The sequence below is a fragment of the Neopelma chrysocephalum genome, unplaced genomic scaffold (assembly GCF_003984885.1).
Source record: "Neopelma chrysocephalum unplaced genomic scaffold, ASM398488v2 Primary Assembly neopelma1_124, whole genome shotgun sequence".
Classification (NCBI taxonomy): Eukaryota; Metazoa; Chordata; class Aves; order Passeriformes; family Pipridae; genus Neopelma; species Neopelma chrysocephalum.
In genome coordinates this window covers 3,103,010-3,119,725 of record NW_020897786.1, presented here as the reverse complement: position 1 = coordinate 3,119,725, position 16,716 = coordinate 3,103,010, and the positions used below count along the sequence as shown (strand labels likewise).

The window sequence follows — 16,716 nt, the reverse complement described above, 5'->3', positions numbered from 1 at the left end:
AAATGTCACATAAAAGAGCCCATTTGAGTGAGGAACTGCACTGTAACTAGAACAAGTCACACTGACTAGCTGTGGCTGGAAATGAGAGGTTTCTAAACACAGGAGACTTTTTCTTCTGAACAACTTCAGACTGGAAGGATGTGGATAAACTGCCCAAGTAATTCTGGAATGGGATCTCATAACTTTGTGACTCCACCTGTAGCAGAGGATTGGCTTTAACAGCCTGTCAGTCCCTTTAACATATGCTTTGGGCTTGCTGCAGGTGGTTTTTGACTAGTCTCTCTTAAAAGCTGATGGGGTGTCAGAGCTTGGGTGGGATTGACCCAGTAGTGACTGAATTAATGGCCAGGCTGCTCATCACCAGCATTTTGCAACAAACAGTTGTTGAAATTCTGCTGAGCAGAAGCTGCTGGATTTAGTATTTCTGCTGATGCAAATTACTTTTAACAGCTGATGCAGAACTACAATTACATATTCCATAAAGGGTTCACTAACTGTGTACTGAAAACTAGATGACTACAGTCCTCCTGTTAATTTTTTTTCCCCTCTTTTTTTGAACATAGATTTCCAGTGAACTGAAGAGAATTAAAACTGCTCTCTTCAAATAAACAGCTTATTTTGTGCTGTGTTTAAATAACACTTGATAGCATTGGGAATGTAGTGCATTGCAGCAAGCTTTCATGCTGACCTCATGGCAAAGTGTTTACTTTGTAAAATGAGCAAGAATTTTCTACAAGAGTTCACCTTAGATTTCAGTTTGTAAACTGTAATTACATAAAGGAAGTCTTTGAGAAGAATTACTGATTACAGGTAGTGAAAATATTAACTTCATCCAGGATCTTCCCCCTGCTTCTGTTACAGGGTTGACCCTGATAGCCCACTGCATAGTGATCTTCAGGTCTTAAAAGAAAAAGAAGGTGTAGAATACATTTTACTCAACTTCTCTTTTAAGGTATGTGTCTGGGGGAAGAAATGCTGTGGTTAAATTTGAGATTTACTGTGGAAAGTGACTGAAGTGACCCTCAGCTTTTACTTGGGTAAAAATGGATCTGTAGCATAAAAAAGGGGGGGGGCAAAGGAAACTGCACTAAAGCTTCCCAAAAAATGCTTCTTTTTTTCCAGTACCGTGGAAAAGTGATTTTTGACAGAACTGAAAAATTGCACTATTTCAAATCTGATTTGCCAGATAAGGCTGTTGAAATACTTTCTGCTTAGGAAATAATGTCACAGTGTATTTCTTAACCCGGTTTGGTTTTTTTTTTATTCTTTTCAGGATAACTTCCCTTTTGATCCTCCCTTTGTGCGAGTGGTGTCTCCTGTGCTCACAGGAGGGTAGGTCTGAGTTGCCCTACAGAAATTGTACTTTGTGGTAAAAGTGTCACAACTTGAAAAACTCTGTGCCTGCTGTACTGTTCCAGAACTGGCCTCTTTGTGGATGGTTGAGTTGGTGCTTTGAATGGGTCTTGATCCCTGTGTTGCCTTAAATTTGCTGTATAGTCCTAACTGGTTCTCTCTTGCTGTAACACTGCCGTAAAGATTTTGTTTAAAAATCCTCAAATGCTAATCCAAACCCACTACATTTAATCAACACCATGCTCCAAATGTCATCTAAAGCATGTTTGAAGTGCTGTCTGTGGCACAGAAACTTTTATATATCCACGGAGAGAAGATTAAATTCACCTTCCAAGGCTTTTATGCATCTTCTGGTGACAGAAAATGATACCTGCATTTGAAAATGCAGTCTGTGAGAGCTGATCCTGATTTGATTTTAATTACTGTGTGTCTTTTTTTGAATCCAAGCCATGGTTAGTGCAGTTAAATAGCATTCATGAGGGGTGCTGCTATCTCTAAACTGAACGAGCAGAGCCAAACACCAGAAAACTCCTTGGATTCTTGTTTTGTTCTACTTGGACTCTGTAGAATGAAAAAAAGAACAGTTTTTCAGTGGTCACTTCCCTCTGAATCGTTTGAATGCCCTGCTCACAGAGCAGACCACATTTTGGGAGTGGTAAATTCTACTCCCTCGGTCCAGGTTTTGTGGTGCTCAGGTCTTCTGCTGAGTCCCAGTCAGCACAATGCCCAATGAAATGTTACTGAGATTAGAAAGGAGTTTATAGAAAAGAGCAAGCAAAGATCTGCTTTATCTCATTTGATTTATAGGTGCACCTGTATTCTTGGAAATTCTGTTAAATTTCTTTACAGAATTGACTTTTGTTGGCTTTTTTGAACTACCCATCAGTCCTATGTAGCATAGCCATAAAAAGCAACTTTTCTTTATTCCAGTGTCTGTGAGCACTTTTTCAGACTAGATTAGTCACTGGTTTTAACCAAGTCTAGCTAGCAAACAGTTTTTTTGGTCTCAAAATGCTAATCTTCTTTGCTTAAGTATAACATGGCTCACTAGTTACAATATATTTCTGGTTAAAGGGCAGTTCAGCTTTATGAACAAAGAATTTAACAAAGGAGCTGGCAAGAGCTTAAAGTGCAGTGAGCAGTTGCATCTTTTTACTAACTGCTGATGTCAAATATATTTTCTTTCACCTTTGTTTCTAGGTATGTCCTAGGTGGAGGTGCATTATGCATGGAACTTCTTACTAAACAGGTGAATACGGGCTCTGTTATCTGGATAATAACAAAACATGCTTTAAAATAATAAAAACAGGTGTTTTCCCTGAGTTGAAGAATCCCTGTGTGGAATAAATTACACACTCCAAAGGGAGCATGGTGGAATAAACCTCAGTCCCACAAGATTTGCCTTGCAGATCTTGTGTGAGATCTTCTCTTCTGCCTTGGATGGCTTACAAGAGATCTGAGGAAGAGGCAAAAGAAGTGAGAGCACATCACCTTTGCATTCTCAGAATTTCTGTGAGGAAACCAGTGTGAAGAGGGAGTTCTGGGCAGCAAGACACGGTGTTTTCTTTTCCAGAAGTCTCTTCAACTGCACAGAGTCAGCTCTGGAGAAGGGAGGAATACAGGAGATTCTAGGCCTAGATTATTCTTGTGTAGACAAAGTGATTTTCTCTTTTAGATAAGTAAATGAATGAAGTAACTATCTGCAGGCTCTGGCAGAAGCTCTTGTGAGCACTGGAAGGTAAAGCAATGCCAGAGATGAGCAATAGTAGTCGTGGGAGCAAAATTCTCACAGCTCAATGAATGACTTCATTAGATATCAGTCTTTTCTGCTTCTTGGAACAAGAAGTTGTAATTTCTGTTGTGATGTTGCTGAAAATGTGTAAATGCTGTAGGAATGGAGCTTTTTTGTTTCTGTCTTGCTGTATTTTGGAACTGTGTGATTCAGCCTTTTCATTTGCCTTCCTTACACAGTATTAGTACTAAGAACTTGTATCATTTTACAGATTTTCTGTGGAAAATAAAAGTTAACTGAAAACAAGTAGTTAAAAGTAAAACTGGAGTTCAGAAAAAAAAAATAATCCCAAAGCACACATTCCAAAATAGATTTACAGTGTGAGCACAAGAAACAAGTCCATGTTATATGTTAATATCCCTTCCTCCTCCAGGGCTGGAGCAGTGCCTACTCAATAGAATCAGTCATCATGCAGATCAATGCCACTTTAGTCAAAGGAAAAGCCAGAGTACAGTTTGGAGCCAATAAGGTAAATGTGCTGTTTATCAATTACACAAATCACTGTTAGGCTTCCATTTCTTTGTTGACTTGCACAGGTGTTTAATGACAGAATTGTCATTGCAAATATATTTGTATTTTGAATTGTCTTGATGTCTAGTGCATGTGTATGAGTATTTTAGAGGCAATTAAGAGTTTGTTATGTAATTATGAGCATATGAGTTAGATAAAACCTTGGGATGGGCAGGGGTTTTAAGTAGTTAGACTTTACTATCCTTGCATTGGCAAGGGAGGGAGGGAAGGAGGATCAGAATTGGGAGGATTTGGACATTCTGGCTCTGTGAAGGGCTGTAGGTGACAGCCACAATCACATACAGTCATGGTAAGAAGTTCTCCTATTACTGGACTAACACCTGCAAAGTTTTATGAGAGAGGGAAAAATAATAACATGCAAATACTTCAGAGCTCACCATTCAGCATTAATTGGAAGCACAATTCAGTTCAAGTGTGCATGCTGATAACAGACCATAACTTAAAAGACCGTGAAGAATTAAATGCTGCTTTCAAATTATGTTTTAATTTTTAAGACAGCAAAATTGTCACTTGGGTGTCTGTTGTTAAGTACCAGTTCAGGTTAAGTTGTAAAAGTTTATGATCACAATTCTGCCTAACCCAACTGAGCAGGATGGAGTTATGGCAGGGATTGCCTGAAGCCTTCTGTTCTGCTCACACACGCTTCTGACTTACCTCAGGTTCTGAACCTTCTGACAGGAGGGGCCTTTCCAGCAGCAGGGCTGTACAAAATACTGTCATTATGGCAGAGGAGAAATGAGAAAATAAGGATACTTGTCTTGACAACCTTGTACTGGAAAGCCAGAAATGTTCCAGCATTGTGCATGGGTTTTATTTGTAAGCCCTCCATAGAGTTTCCTTGTAGAACTGTTTTTAAGTCTTCCATGTCTAGATGCAGGTTTTTATGTTGTTTTTTTTCTCCTTTCAGAATCAATATAATCTAGCAAGAGCACAGCAGTCCTATAAGTCACTAGTACAAATCCATGAGAAAAATGGTATGTATATTCTTGTGACTTTGTCCTTGTCTGCAGAGCACCCCGGGAACTGGTGTTTGGCCACAGAGAAACTGGAAGTGACAGTGTGTCTTATGTTGGCTTGGCAAGGCCATAAATGGTGTTTCCTTCTCCTCTTGCACTAGGAAAACAAGAGTGCTTAAAAGAACTTAACTGCAATCATTGCAACTTTTCCAGCTTACGTGAATGTTTCCATGTGTTCCTATCGTTTCTTGAAAGGCAGCTCCATTTTGTTTTCAGCCAGTTGGTCTAGGAACTTTGTTGCTACTGTAGCTTTAAAAGGGTCTTATTTATTAGTGAAATATCTACTGGGAGCTTGTCCCTTCCTTGAAAGGCTTTGTTTCAATGTGGCAAGACCTTAGTGCAGTAATCATTACACAAGAGATAAAATGGAAAGAAAGACCCGAGACTAAAAAAATACAACAAGTCCAAGTGAGGTGTCCTGCATGGAAAACTCTACAACAGAATAGGGAGACACCTGGGTTTGTTGGGTTTTTTTACCCTATTTTTACCCTCTGCATTAGTCTCTCTGCTGCATAAAAAATTGCTTCAGGTGTAATTGCATTTACTTGTGCCACTCTGAGAAGACAATAAATGACCTGAGGCTTTAAAAGCTTTAAGTAGCTTACAGGTTATGTAAAGGTAGTCAGCAGAATTGGTATCTGGTCTTGTGATTCAGGAGTTAGTCCAGTTACCTCTTCTGTGACGTTCTTTGATCTGGGTTGGATGCAGTGTCCTCTGGGAATTCATGTTGCTGTGAACACGAGGGAGTGTTTCAGTGTGACTGCAGTCAGAGCCTCAGTTTCCCTGTGGCTAAAATGGAACATAACACCTGTGCTGTTGGGAGGAAGGTCAAAGATAATGACTTTAATGTGCTTCCCAATTTTGTGATAGTTTGATCTTGCCATTAACAGCCTTTTGCTATTTTATTTCCCTACAAAGGCCAGCATGGCTGGCTGTTTACTTCTGGCTGTGTGCTGGCCTGGGCTAGTGATCACTCCTGCATCAGGAGCTGTACACAAAGCACTCACAGCACTTAATGCTGCTGGGACCTGCTGCCTGCTCTCTGGGACAGCATAAATAGGCTCCACAGTGGGTGTATACACATTTAGAGGAAGTTTTACTATAGGGGCTGGGAGAGTTGAGATTGGAGCTGTGGAGGTGGCTAGAAAAAGCTGTGCACTCTTGATCAGATATGATTCAGCTGCTAAACGTTCCAAATTGTGTCAGGAGACCAGTTATTCAACTGACATTTCAGAGCTTATTCCTACAGGAAGATTTGCAGAAAAAGGATAAACTGTTCAACTGCTTGTGCATGCGTAACTCTACAGTACACAAAATGGGATTTATATAAGTGTCCCAGTGTAGTTGTGTTTGTATGTCTGTGCATTAAGTGGCTTGAAGGCTTGGGGGGTTTACCTCTGTTCCACTAAGTTTTGTCAGCAATGTTCCGCCTTCAGCAGCTTCCTTTGTCAGTGTCCAGTTTGTCCAACTCAGGATAGCTGCTGCCCCAAACTTGGATATATTTAATTTGCACTCCCAAGGACTGGGTCTGATCCTGGAATATGCCACGTGCTTTATGTCCCACTGTGGACCAGTAGCATCTAGGGCACTGGGTCTCACTGAGCTGGCCTACTTCAAGAGGGAAGGGAGGAGCCAGGTTAAGCTTCCTTCTCCCACAGATGGAGAGTAAGATGGTCTGGACCAGCAGTGTCAGTCCCTAACACGTCTCTGTTCTCCACAGGCTGGTACACTCCTCCAAAAGAAGATGGCTAACGCTGAGGACTATTGTCTACCTGGACCAATGTCAACAAAACAAGCTCTTTTTTATGTTTTCCAACACACAGACTCAAGCTATGAGTGCCCCTATAACAGCTGTACTGAGGACTTTAGCTATTAGATAAGTTAGTGGATAATCTGTCAACTGACACGTACAGTATAAGTTACAGCCTTACCATTCCGCTCTCCGTAGGTATCTGGACTGAGCAGTTTGGGCCTTTACCACATTTGTTCTTATGGATTAAGCATATTTGGGCCACACCCTCCCTTCTCCTTGTTTTTTTATTTGAAAGCATAAGCTCTCCCTACAGCAGGCTACCGACTTACTAAAGATCATTCAGTAGGAGTGAGTTGTTCACACACTTTTGTGTATTTCTTACCTTTTGCAAAATGCAGACTGCAGAGACTTGCGTTGTATTGTTTCATTTAAAGCCAAGAAGTTTAATACATTGTTTAATACTGTTTTAGGAAATGTCAGGTCTTGCAAATCACAGTAGTTTTTTCTGGTCTAAAATGACAGCGTTTGTAGTATTTCCAAATTAATGATATAGGAAAAACACATGTATGTTAAGTCATTAAACATTTTTCATGGCTGTATGAGAATATGAACTGTTTATTGGAAAAGATGCTCTTTGTTTAGATTATGTTAATTTTTTGTTTAGGTTTGGGGGTTTTTCCCTTTTTTTTGTTTTGTTTGTTTTTATGCAGAGCAAGGCTGTGCCAATAAAACCTTGTAACTAGTCACTTCCACTGGGGCATCAGAACTTGCTGGGCTGTTCCTGCTACTTGTTGGCTCAACCTCCTTAACAAGAAGAGCCACAGTATGAAGCTTGAAGTTATTTAAAATACTAAAAACCTTTCTAGGTGTTCCATTTTATTAACGGGTTGTTGCAATCATTTGTAAACTAATGAACTTATAAAGTGATTGGCACAAATTGAGATGAAAGTCCTTGAATGAAAAATTTTTATATAAAAGCTACAATAAAGTACAAGAACATGTCATCCGCTTCAGAGGCATAAGAGATGTTGCCATAGTCATGACAGTGGTTTTGTTATTGAGAGACTAATGGGAACTGTTTGTTCTTTATTAGGAGACGAACCTGGGTCTGTGAACTTACAGAATTTCATTGCCTTACCAAAATCGACTCTATTTTGGTTGTAGTTTTAGTCGTTAGGCCTTCGCACCGCTCGGGGCCGAGCTAAGGGTGTGTTCCGTGGATTAAGCACTTCCACAAGTGCAGAAGCATGTTTTTGTTTTTTTTTTTTTAGTTGACTATCAAACTTGTGCTCTTCTCTCTATCAGGCACCCGCCGGTCCTTGTGCATTTGCTTCTAGATCCAGTTTTTAGCTCGAAAGAAGCGATGGGCGAGGTTTGGCACCGCTTCCCGTGGGCGGGGGGTGAGGGACAGACCCGGCCCCGCCCGCCCCCGCCCTCGGCGCATGCTTCGGTGTGGGTTCCACTTCTCCTGGCAGAGTTCCTTGGCAATGTACAGTACTTTGTAAACTTGCATCAAGTTTATAAATAAAAAGCATTTTACGAAGCGCTGTGTCCGTCCGGGGGCTGGGGGGGGGGAAAGGGGGGGAGGGAGACGGGGGTGGGGCATGTGAGGGCGGGACGGGTCCTCCGCGCCGCTAGGGGGCGCCCTTGCGGCGGCCCGGCCGTGCCGCGCGCCGAGCGGAAGCGGTGTCTGTGGCGCGGGGCGGCGGGGCCGTGAGGCGGTGGGGCCATGGAGGCCAAGGGCGGCTTCGTGCTCGCCAACCTGGCCGAGGTGGTGGAGCGCGTCCTCGGCTTCCTGCCCACCAAGGCGCTGCTGCGCGCCGCCTGGTAAGGCCCGAGGCCGCGGGGGGGGGCGGGGCGGCGGCCGGCCCCGGTTGCCGGGGACGGCGCGGCCGACGCGGGGTGTCCGTGCTGTGTTGCAGTGTGTGCCGGCTGTGGAGGGAGTGTGCCCGGCGGACGCTGCGGGCGCGGCAGCGCATCGCCTGGGTGTCGGCGCTGGAGCCGGGCCCCGCCGACAGCCACGCGCTGGTGCGGGTGCTGGGCCGCGAGCTCGAGGTGAGGGGCGGCGGGGCCGGGAGGGGTGTGGGTGTGAGGGGGGTGTGGGTGGGTGTCTGTCAGCCCCTTCGTGCCGCCCCTGAAACGCTCCACCCGCTCCTCCCAGGCACCCGGCGCAGGGAGCGTGTTCGGAGGTTTGGACAGTTTGGTGCTGTGTGTTAGTTAATACACTGATGGAAACGCCACGGGTTTCCAGGTCAGGGCGCGTCTCTTCATCTCGGCGATCTCATTAAGAGATAAACCCTTTTTAGCCTGGGAAACGCAGGCAACATTGCAGGATTTCTCTGGCAGGATTCTTTTCCAGTGTTAACTAGTGTTAGATCTTCACCACAGAAAGATTCTTGTCAAGTTGTTAAGCACTAAACAGAGACCTCAACAGATGAGTGTGTTAAACCAACGGGGGCTGGAAAGGCCAGCAGCACCTCCACACTGCTCCCAGCATCAGCACTGACAGCCAGGACTGGAAGGAGTTTAGTGTTAAAACGAGCAGTCATGGGGCCAGGCTGCAGAGCTGTCCTCGTGTGGGGTTTGGGTCGGTTCTGTTCCCGTGCTGCCCCTTCATTAGATCGGTCTGGGCAGCGCTGAGGCTGCGGGAGGTGTCCTGTTGTCTGACGGGAGCTCGGGGCGGGGGCCGGGGCCGTGTCCCCTCGGAGCGGTGTCTCCTCGGTTTGTCCCTCCCTCCCTGTCCCCGCACTCCTTGTCCCGTGTCTCTGCAGAAGGTGCATGTGCTGCCCCAGACCGTGCTCTACATCGCCGATGCCGAGACGTTCAGCGGGCACGAGGAGTGTCACGAACAGAAGAAAGGTAACACCGGGCCCTGGCTCGCTGCCCTTTCCAGAAGTGCTCGGGGTGTAGGTGCAGCAGCGTCGGCTGAAAGGGAATTTGCCTGATGTGAATTTCAGTGGGAAGTAAATCTTTTGCAAAAAGCATGACCCCCTAGTCCTGCATTTGTGATGTGAAGTAGCCCGTAGGTGTGTGTTAATGTGCACGGATCCTTTCCCTTCTCTGGAGGACGCGGAGTCCCTGGTGCCGGCAGCGCTGTGCTCGTACACAGCTCAGACCTGTGTGCTGTTACCAGGGCGGCCGCTGATGGGCAGCATTGGCTCAACAGGACGGGGTTTCTGCTCAGAACGCACTTTTACTTCTCTCTGATGTTTTCCTGTCTCTTTTTCTTATTTTAACAGCCAGGAAAAGAAACAGTAAAGAAACAGCACTCGCACTTGAAAAGTTGTTGCCGAAGCGATGTCAGGTTCTTGGACTGGTCACCCCAGGGATTGTAGGTAGGAGCAGAACGTGGTTTTTGTGAGAGATCAGCTTGGAGGTGTCTTCTCCCACCTTGTTCAGCACTGGCTTCAGTTTTGAGGAGCTCACAGTGTTGCTTACCTCGTGTATTGCAGTCATAATTAAAAGGATTGATTTAACCAGGCAGGCAGCTTTTCCTGGCACTAATGTACTTACTGAATGTTTCTTAGATTTATGTATATATTTCAGTCATATTGTGACTGACTGTACAGGACATCCTTGGTATATACCTGTTTGCTGTGGTCTAGCAGGAGGCACATGTAGTGGATAATTCACTGGATAATTCACAGCCTCCCTTGGCAGGCTTTTTCCTCATGCTTCCCTTTTTCATCATTAGAAAGTTGGGGTTTTTGTAGTTTCGCACCCTAAATTCTACCCCCACGGCGTAAGTAGGGTATTTGATTGTTACCACTACCATAATTGAATAATACACTCCCAGTATTTGTGTCAGTTTGGTTTATACTGTCATCACATGCTTGCATAACACATTAAAAACCTGAGCATGTTTGTGTGCCTGTAGAAGTTGGTAGGAAGACCTGTGCTTGTTTTCCTACTGTTTTATATTTGGTGTGACTGTGGGGAAATGTCCAAATATATCCATGTCTCCTTGTCCAAAGTGACTTCAGCACAATCCATAGCCAGCAGGACTTCTATGTGTTTCATCTTTCCAAAAGATTCTAAGAAAAAATCACACCAGTTTTCAATTAGATAAGTTGTTATGGAAATAGGTTGTCATGTTTTACATCACCTGAGCTGTTCAGCCTGTTTCAATTCTTGTTACAGTGTAGATGAAAGTATGAGAGTCCCTGAACACAAGATGCCTGGTTTTGTTTCCTTGTAGTTACCCCGATGGGTTCAAGCAGCAATCAGCCTCAAGAAGTTGAAGAGGGCGAAGCTGGGTTTGCTCTGTTGTTTCCCAAAATGGATGGGGTGAAAATTCACACCTTCCATTTTTCTAAAGATGTGAAGAACAGGGTTTTTGATGAAAATAAATTTGCTGAAGCAGGTATGTCCCTTTTCTCTCCTTCACTTGGGCTTTTGTGAAGTGTTGTGCTGCTCTTTGAGGTGCCAGTCTGGAGTGATGTGTGGAACCAGCAGCTTCTGTGCTGGCTCCAAGAGCCCTCTGGCTCTGTAGGGCTGCAGCTGGTAATTGTGCATCTCTGTTCCTCCCAGTATCAGTCTCAGATTACCTCAGTTAGGTTCCAAGTGAAGTTGTTCAGAGAGTTGTTAGGTTTTAAGCAGCTTCTAATTGGTTAAAAATATTCCACTGGGAATTATTCCTGTCACTACAGTTTAGAAACAAGTGGGAAAGAGCTGCTTCTCTTCTTCCTCAAAATGACTTTGCATTTAGATCCCAAATCAGGTGTTGTAGCAAGGAAAGGCAGAGCAGAAGACAGCATATTTCAGTGAATACAGTTCATATTCTTCACATTGTGTCCTCAGCAGAGTAGGTAATTTATGAAAACTAATGTCAGAAGGGTCTCTTGAGTCTTCTAGGAACCTGAGGGGTTCTGCCTTGGGATAGGAAAATGGCTGAAGTGTGGAATTTATTTAATTTTCAGATAAAGCCATTTACTGTATTATGGTTCTTGAATTATTCGTATGCCTGGTTCTTACCTGTAAAGAATGTCAAGTAAAACTGAAGAGCTGTGGTAAAACTCACGTGCTGTGGTAAAGGAGTGGAAGGCTGGAGGAAGCAGATGCAGTCTGTTTTTACCTTGCAAGGTTCTTTCCAGAAATTCTCTCTCAAGTGGGGAACACAGCCCAGCTCCTGCCTGGGCAACTTGTGTCTTGCCTTCCCAATTGCAGCAACAGAAAGCCATTACTAAAGGTGTGATTTATTATTTGAGGAGAGACTAGGAAGGTTGGGCTTCAGGGCTGGGGATTTAAAAAGAAGAGAGGATCAGTGTTTGGTTTTGTTTGTAGGTCTGAAGAATAACCCAGATCTCCGCGTTGTTCTTCTGTTTGGCTACAACTCCTGGAAGTCTGGAGCTACTCGATTTCTTCATCAAATAGTCAATCCACTGAATGAGAAAAGTATCATCTTGGCTGGGGGACAAGTGGAGAGCTTCACATCACTGACCTCTGAGAAGTAGGTATCTTTTTCAAGGTAAATTATAAAAAAGATTTAAAATGGGAGAAACACTGTAGATCCATAGCCTTCTAGTTGTATTAGAAATGCCCTTTAACAGTAGTAAAATGGTAATTTCTTTAAGAGAAAAATGTCACAACTGCTACACTGTGACATAAGCAGAAAAGCTGGAAGTTTTGTATGGCTGTGTTACAAATTGGATTCTGGAAACTCAACTAGGAGAAACCCACTGAAAAGGAGATTTCCAGCTTCAGATACCCTTTGTGTGTTTATTGCAGTCAGTGTTTAATAAATGATTCCCCATTGTGGCAGAGACCGTGGATGTGACGACGTGTTCGTGTGTGTGCCTGGGTTTGGCTCACACCCCAGAGCAGGAGCTGCACACACACACAGGGCTGTGCCCCAGGAGCTGCCCTGTGGAAGGATGTGGCACTCCCAGGATTGGGCTAGATCTCATCCAGCTCACACCCCTTCCCTGGGCCAGGACCCTGCAGGGCAGAGCTGGGCCCAGTTGCTCCAGCTGCTCTGCTGCACAGGCAGACAGAGCCCTTTGTGCCACTGGTGCATCCACACTTGGAGCACCCCGTTCTGTGGAGCACATGCAGGCACTGCCCACAGGCTCCTCTCATGCCATTGTAGGTCTGGAGTCTGTACTAATACCAGCATTTTTCTTGCATCCAGTTTTCCAGCTGCACTGTTGCTCCACATAACAGACCTGGCCTTATATTAAGTGACTGATAATAAAGCATTAGTATGTGACTACTAAAACCTGTGTGACCTGGCCAACCAAGTTAAAGCAACATGAATCTGGAACCTTTACTGCCTGCTGCCCTGGTTTGATGTGTAAATGATGAGTGTATTTGCTTGCCTTAAGTTCGACTAATAGTTTAGTTGGAATTGCAGAGCTGTGACATACACAAACTGCTGAATTTGGCATGTATGAAACAGTAAGTTTATGCTTCATCTCTAGTAATGAATGTGGAAGCTTTTCCTTGGGAAAGGTTGCTAAAAAAAAAAGTTGCTAAAATGCGAAGGCTCTGGTTTGTTTTTCAGCTGTGGGTGGTGTCAGAATCCCCTGAGTGTTGGCTCCTTCGAGCCCCCCTGGTGCAGCAGCAGCAGTTCAGGGGGTGGGCAGTGGTCTCCTGGAACGCTCTCTAACCCCACTGCTGTTGCCTCGCAGTGCCCACGCCCAGCCCGGGGACGCCTGCGGGGTGGTTGGTCTGGCCTTCAGCGGGCCCCAGATCCAGAGTGCCACCGTGCTGCTGGACCAGGACGTGGCCGACGAGAGGACGGCGGAAGCGGCCATGCAGCGCCTCAAAGCCGCCAACATCCCCGAGCACAACACCCTGGGCTTCATGTTCGCCTGCGTGGGCAGGGGCTACCGGCACTACAAAACCAAGAGGAACATGGAAGCAGATGCGTTCAGGAAGTTCTTTCCAAACATCCCCCTCTTTGGCTTTTTTGGACACGGGGAAATAGGATGTGATCGAATAGTTACTGGGAATTTCGTGTTAAGAGAATGTAATGACATTAAGGATGACCTGCTTCATGGTTACACAACCGTTATGACTCTTATTCATTTTGGTTCAACTAAAGCAAACCAAGCATAAATAAGGGTTAATGCTGCAGTGAGCTGTTTGTTTCGTTCCAGAGAGCTGAGAAGTCTGGAAGAGTGGACATCTTGCAGTCAGAACCCCCTTCCAAAACGTAAACATCATTTTGGTAATGTTATCAAGTCTTGTAGTTGCAGTAGAGTTTAATATCCTATCTGCAAGAAAGCCTTGCATTTTGTGTAATCCCCTGTACACATCAGAATTGCAGGAAATTATATTTGATGGAATTCTGCAATTGAAGAAAGCCTCTTTCTTCCAAAATGAGAATGGTTTGCACAAATCATAGAATATGCTGACTTGGAAGGGATCCACTGAATCATTGACTCCAGTTTCTGGCCCTGTACAGGACATCCCCAGGAATCCCACCATGTGCCTGAGAGTGTTCTGAAACTCAGACAGGCTTGGTCCTGTGACCACTTCCCTGGGGAGACTGTTCCAGTGCTCAACCACTCCGGGTAAAAAACTTTTCCCTGATATCCAGCCTAAACCTCCTGACTCAGCTTCATGCTGTTTCCTTGAGTCCTGTCACTGTCACAAGAGTGAAGAGATCAGTACCTGCCCCTCAGGAGGATGTTGAAGATCCTAATGATGTCTCCTCTCCGTCTCCTGTTCTCCAGCTGAACACACAAAGTGCCCTCAGTGTCCTCACACGGCTTCCCCTCAAGGCCCTTCATCTTCATTGCTCTCCTTTGGACACACTCCAATGGCTCAATATCTCCCTTACATTGTGTCCCCCCCCAGCTGCCCCAATATTGAGCTGAGGCTGCCCCAGGGCAGAGCAGAGCAGGACAATCCCCTCCCTGATGCCCCCAGGACAGGGATGGCCCTCCTGGCTGCCAGGGCACTGCCACCTGGCCACCAACCAGGACCCCCAGGGCCCTTCCCACAGCTGCTCTCCAGCCTCTCATTCCCCAGTCCATACACACAGCCAGGCCTGCCCCGTCCCAGGGGCAGAATCCAGCACTTTGTCCTTGTTAAACTTGCCATGGTTGATGATGGCCCATCTCTGATTTGTGGAGGTCTCTCTGCAGGGCCTCTCTGCCCTTCAGGGAGTTGAAGCTCCTCCCAGTTTCATGTTGTCAGCAAACCCAAATACCAACACATAGAAAGAAACGGGACTTCGATGTGCTCTATTTATGTATGTAAAGCAGTCCATGGAAAAATCCATTTCCTGGATTTTAGTATTAGAGAGATGCACAACCTTCCCAGAGTCCTATTTACAAAACTGAATAGTTTTACTAGACAAAATGAATGAAAATCTTAAAAGTAACAAACTGCTCGTTAAATAAAGATGAAAGTATGTCAAAGTACTTTGCCTTCTATTAGAGAAAAGGCTCTGATTTAAAGAGATGTTGTCCAGCTACGAGTTCAGCTTGGTTCACCACCTTGAACTGAATTTCAGTTGTCTTAACTGTCTGGTTTAGAATGTAGTGGTTGTTTTTTTCTTTTGGATCTTCTTGTAGCTTGATTACAAACTTAAATCCAGAGTGCTAAAAAGAATAAGACTACCTGGTATCTTTAAGTTTCTTTAAAAAGTTTTTTTGCTCTTTAATTTGGAATTGTGGGGCACACAGGATCTGGTTATATTTATAGAGAGACTTTAAACAAGACTTGTGCTTTTGCATGATTTTCCTGTGCTTTTACATCAGTCACCTGTTTTGGTTGCTGCAGCTGGGATGCAGTATTGTTCAAGTAAGTAAATTCAGCATAGTCTCAGTATAGCTAATAATATATTTGCTGCTTTCTAAAGTTTTTTCCTCCCTTTTGTTTTCACTTAGTAATAGAAGGACAAGAAAATAAGATTAATTTTCCACCGTTTCACCAGGCTTCTAAATGCCAAATCAGTCAGCTGGCCCATTTTCAGTGTAGTAAAAAGAGAACAGTTAGCTGTTGTTGTACAACAAAATAACATTTTTTGCTTTAAATGTACCAAGCAAGTCTTCATTGGCAACTTTTTGCTTATATCAAGTTAAAACTTTTCCTGAACTTGGCCTAAGGAGCTGAGGTAGAGGTGTATCTGTTCTGAGAGGTAACTTGGTTTCAGTTTGTGCTGAGCACACCCAGCACTTCCCCGTGGCTGTATTGGTGATGGGTTTTTTTAATTAGGAGCTGTGAACTCCCAGTGGGAGATGGGAGATCAGGAAGTGTGGGTGTGACTGGGACAACGTTCAGTCACTGCATTAAGGGAAAGGTGTCTGGGAATGGGGTTGAGTTGTCAGAGCAGCCCCTCGGTGGGAGGCGGCTCCGTGGTTTTGGAGCGTAACCACAGTGTTGTGCTCAGCCCTCTGTGCCTGCCTGAGCTGTGTGTTGAACGGGAGGGAAAGGAAATGTGTCATTCCTGTAACCCAGATTCCTGTGGCTGGTGGCCATGCTGTGAATGTTCCACTGTTGGCCGTGTCCTGGGTGACAGTGCAGACGTGTCCAGACGTGTCCGAGGAAGCAGCTGGTGAGCTCAGGTGATGGTGCAGCAAAACCAGAACCAGAGGGTGTTCTGAAGGGGCTGCTCATCAGCAGGGTCCTGGAGCTGAGGAAACTTCTGAGGTAAACATAGTACAGGTGAGATGCTGGGGGTGACCTCAAGAGCCTGCACCAGAGTCCAGGAATTCTCTTTCCGGCCTCAGGGAGTGGGGATGAGCCCAAGGGATCCCAGAACCATGCACATGGCTGGAACCATTGCACTCTCTCCCAGCCTGCATCATGCTTTCCACGTGACAGGGAAGTGATGTAAGTGATAAAACTGCAACATCTGTGATTAAAGTGTTTTGCTCTCCAAATTCATTTTGCCTCCATGCTGTCATTTGCTCTTCAGCCACAACTCCTCAGAGAAACCAAAATATATTTGCTTAAAAGGTGCAGGTACCAAACGACAGAGCTTGTTCTGAATTGACAGAAAGTTTTGCAGTGCCAGAATTTATACCTCTGTCACTCAAAAAGTAACCACAGGGTTTTAAAGTGAGCAAAGTTAGATAAATGAGTATTCAGCAATTGAGGCAAGTGTGAATAGCATAAAGATACCTAAAGATAAAGTTTATCTGCAGTTACAGTGCTGATGCTAATCTGTTTCCAACAAGAGAACAGAATTCCTAAGTGACCACAACTGGATTTTGGTTTTGCTATGAAAAAAAGAAAACTTGCAGAGGCACAAGACAGGGAGGAGCGACAGTTTTGCTGATGAAAGGTAAAGGCACTGTTTTTCCCCATCTTTTGAA

General features: G+C 44.8%; 2 protein-coding genes across 3 annotated transcripts in view; both read left to right on the top strand.

The window, feature by feature from the left end:
- UBE2Q2 (ubiquitin conjugating enzyme E2 Q2) overlaps positions 1-7,988 on the top strand; it is a 47,923-nt gene extending 39,935 nt beyond the window's left edge. For both annotated transcript variants that reach the window (XM_027697903.1, XM_027697904.1), the window contains 6 exons: positions 862-952; positions 1,274-1,332; positions 2,554-2,602; positions 3,519-3,614; positions 4,584-4,650; positions 6,413-7,988. In XM_027697903.1, coding sequence (XP_027553704.1) covers positions 862-952; positions 1,274-1,332; positions 2,554-2,602; positions 3,519-3,614; positions 4,584-4,650; positions 6,413-6,444 — 394 coding nt within the window. In that variant the 3' untranslated portion in view covers positions 6,445-7,988. The remainder of the gene's footprint in view (positions 1-861; positions 953-1,273; positions 1,333-2,553; positions 2,603-3,518; positions 3,615-4,583; positions 4,651-6,412) is intronic.
- A 147-nt stretch (positions 7,989-8,135) lies between these two features.
- On the top strand, positions 8,136-13,747 carry FBXO22 (F-box protein 22). Its single transcript, XM_027698097.1, has 7 exons — positions 8,136-8,272; positions 8,368-8,500; positions 9,217-9,304; positions 9,685-9,780; positions 10,644-10,808; positions 11,729-11,894; positions 13,075-13,747. Exons 1-7 carry the CDS (start codon positions 8,175-8,177, stop codon positions 13,502-13,504), a joined length of 1,176 nt encoding a protein of 391 aa, XP_027553898.1. The 5' UTR covers positions 8,136-8,174; the 3' UTR covers positions 13,505-13,747.
- The last annotated feature ends 2,969 nt before the right edge of the window (positions 13,748-16,716 follow it).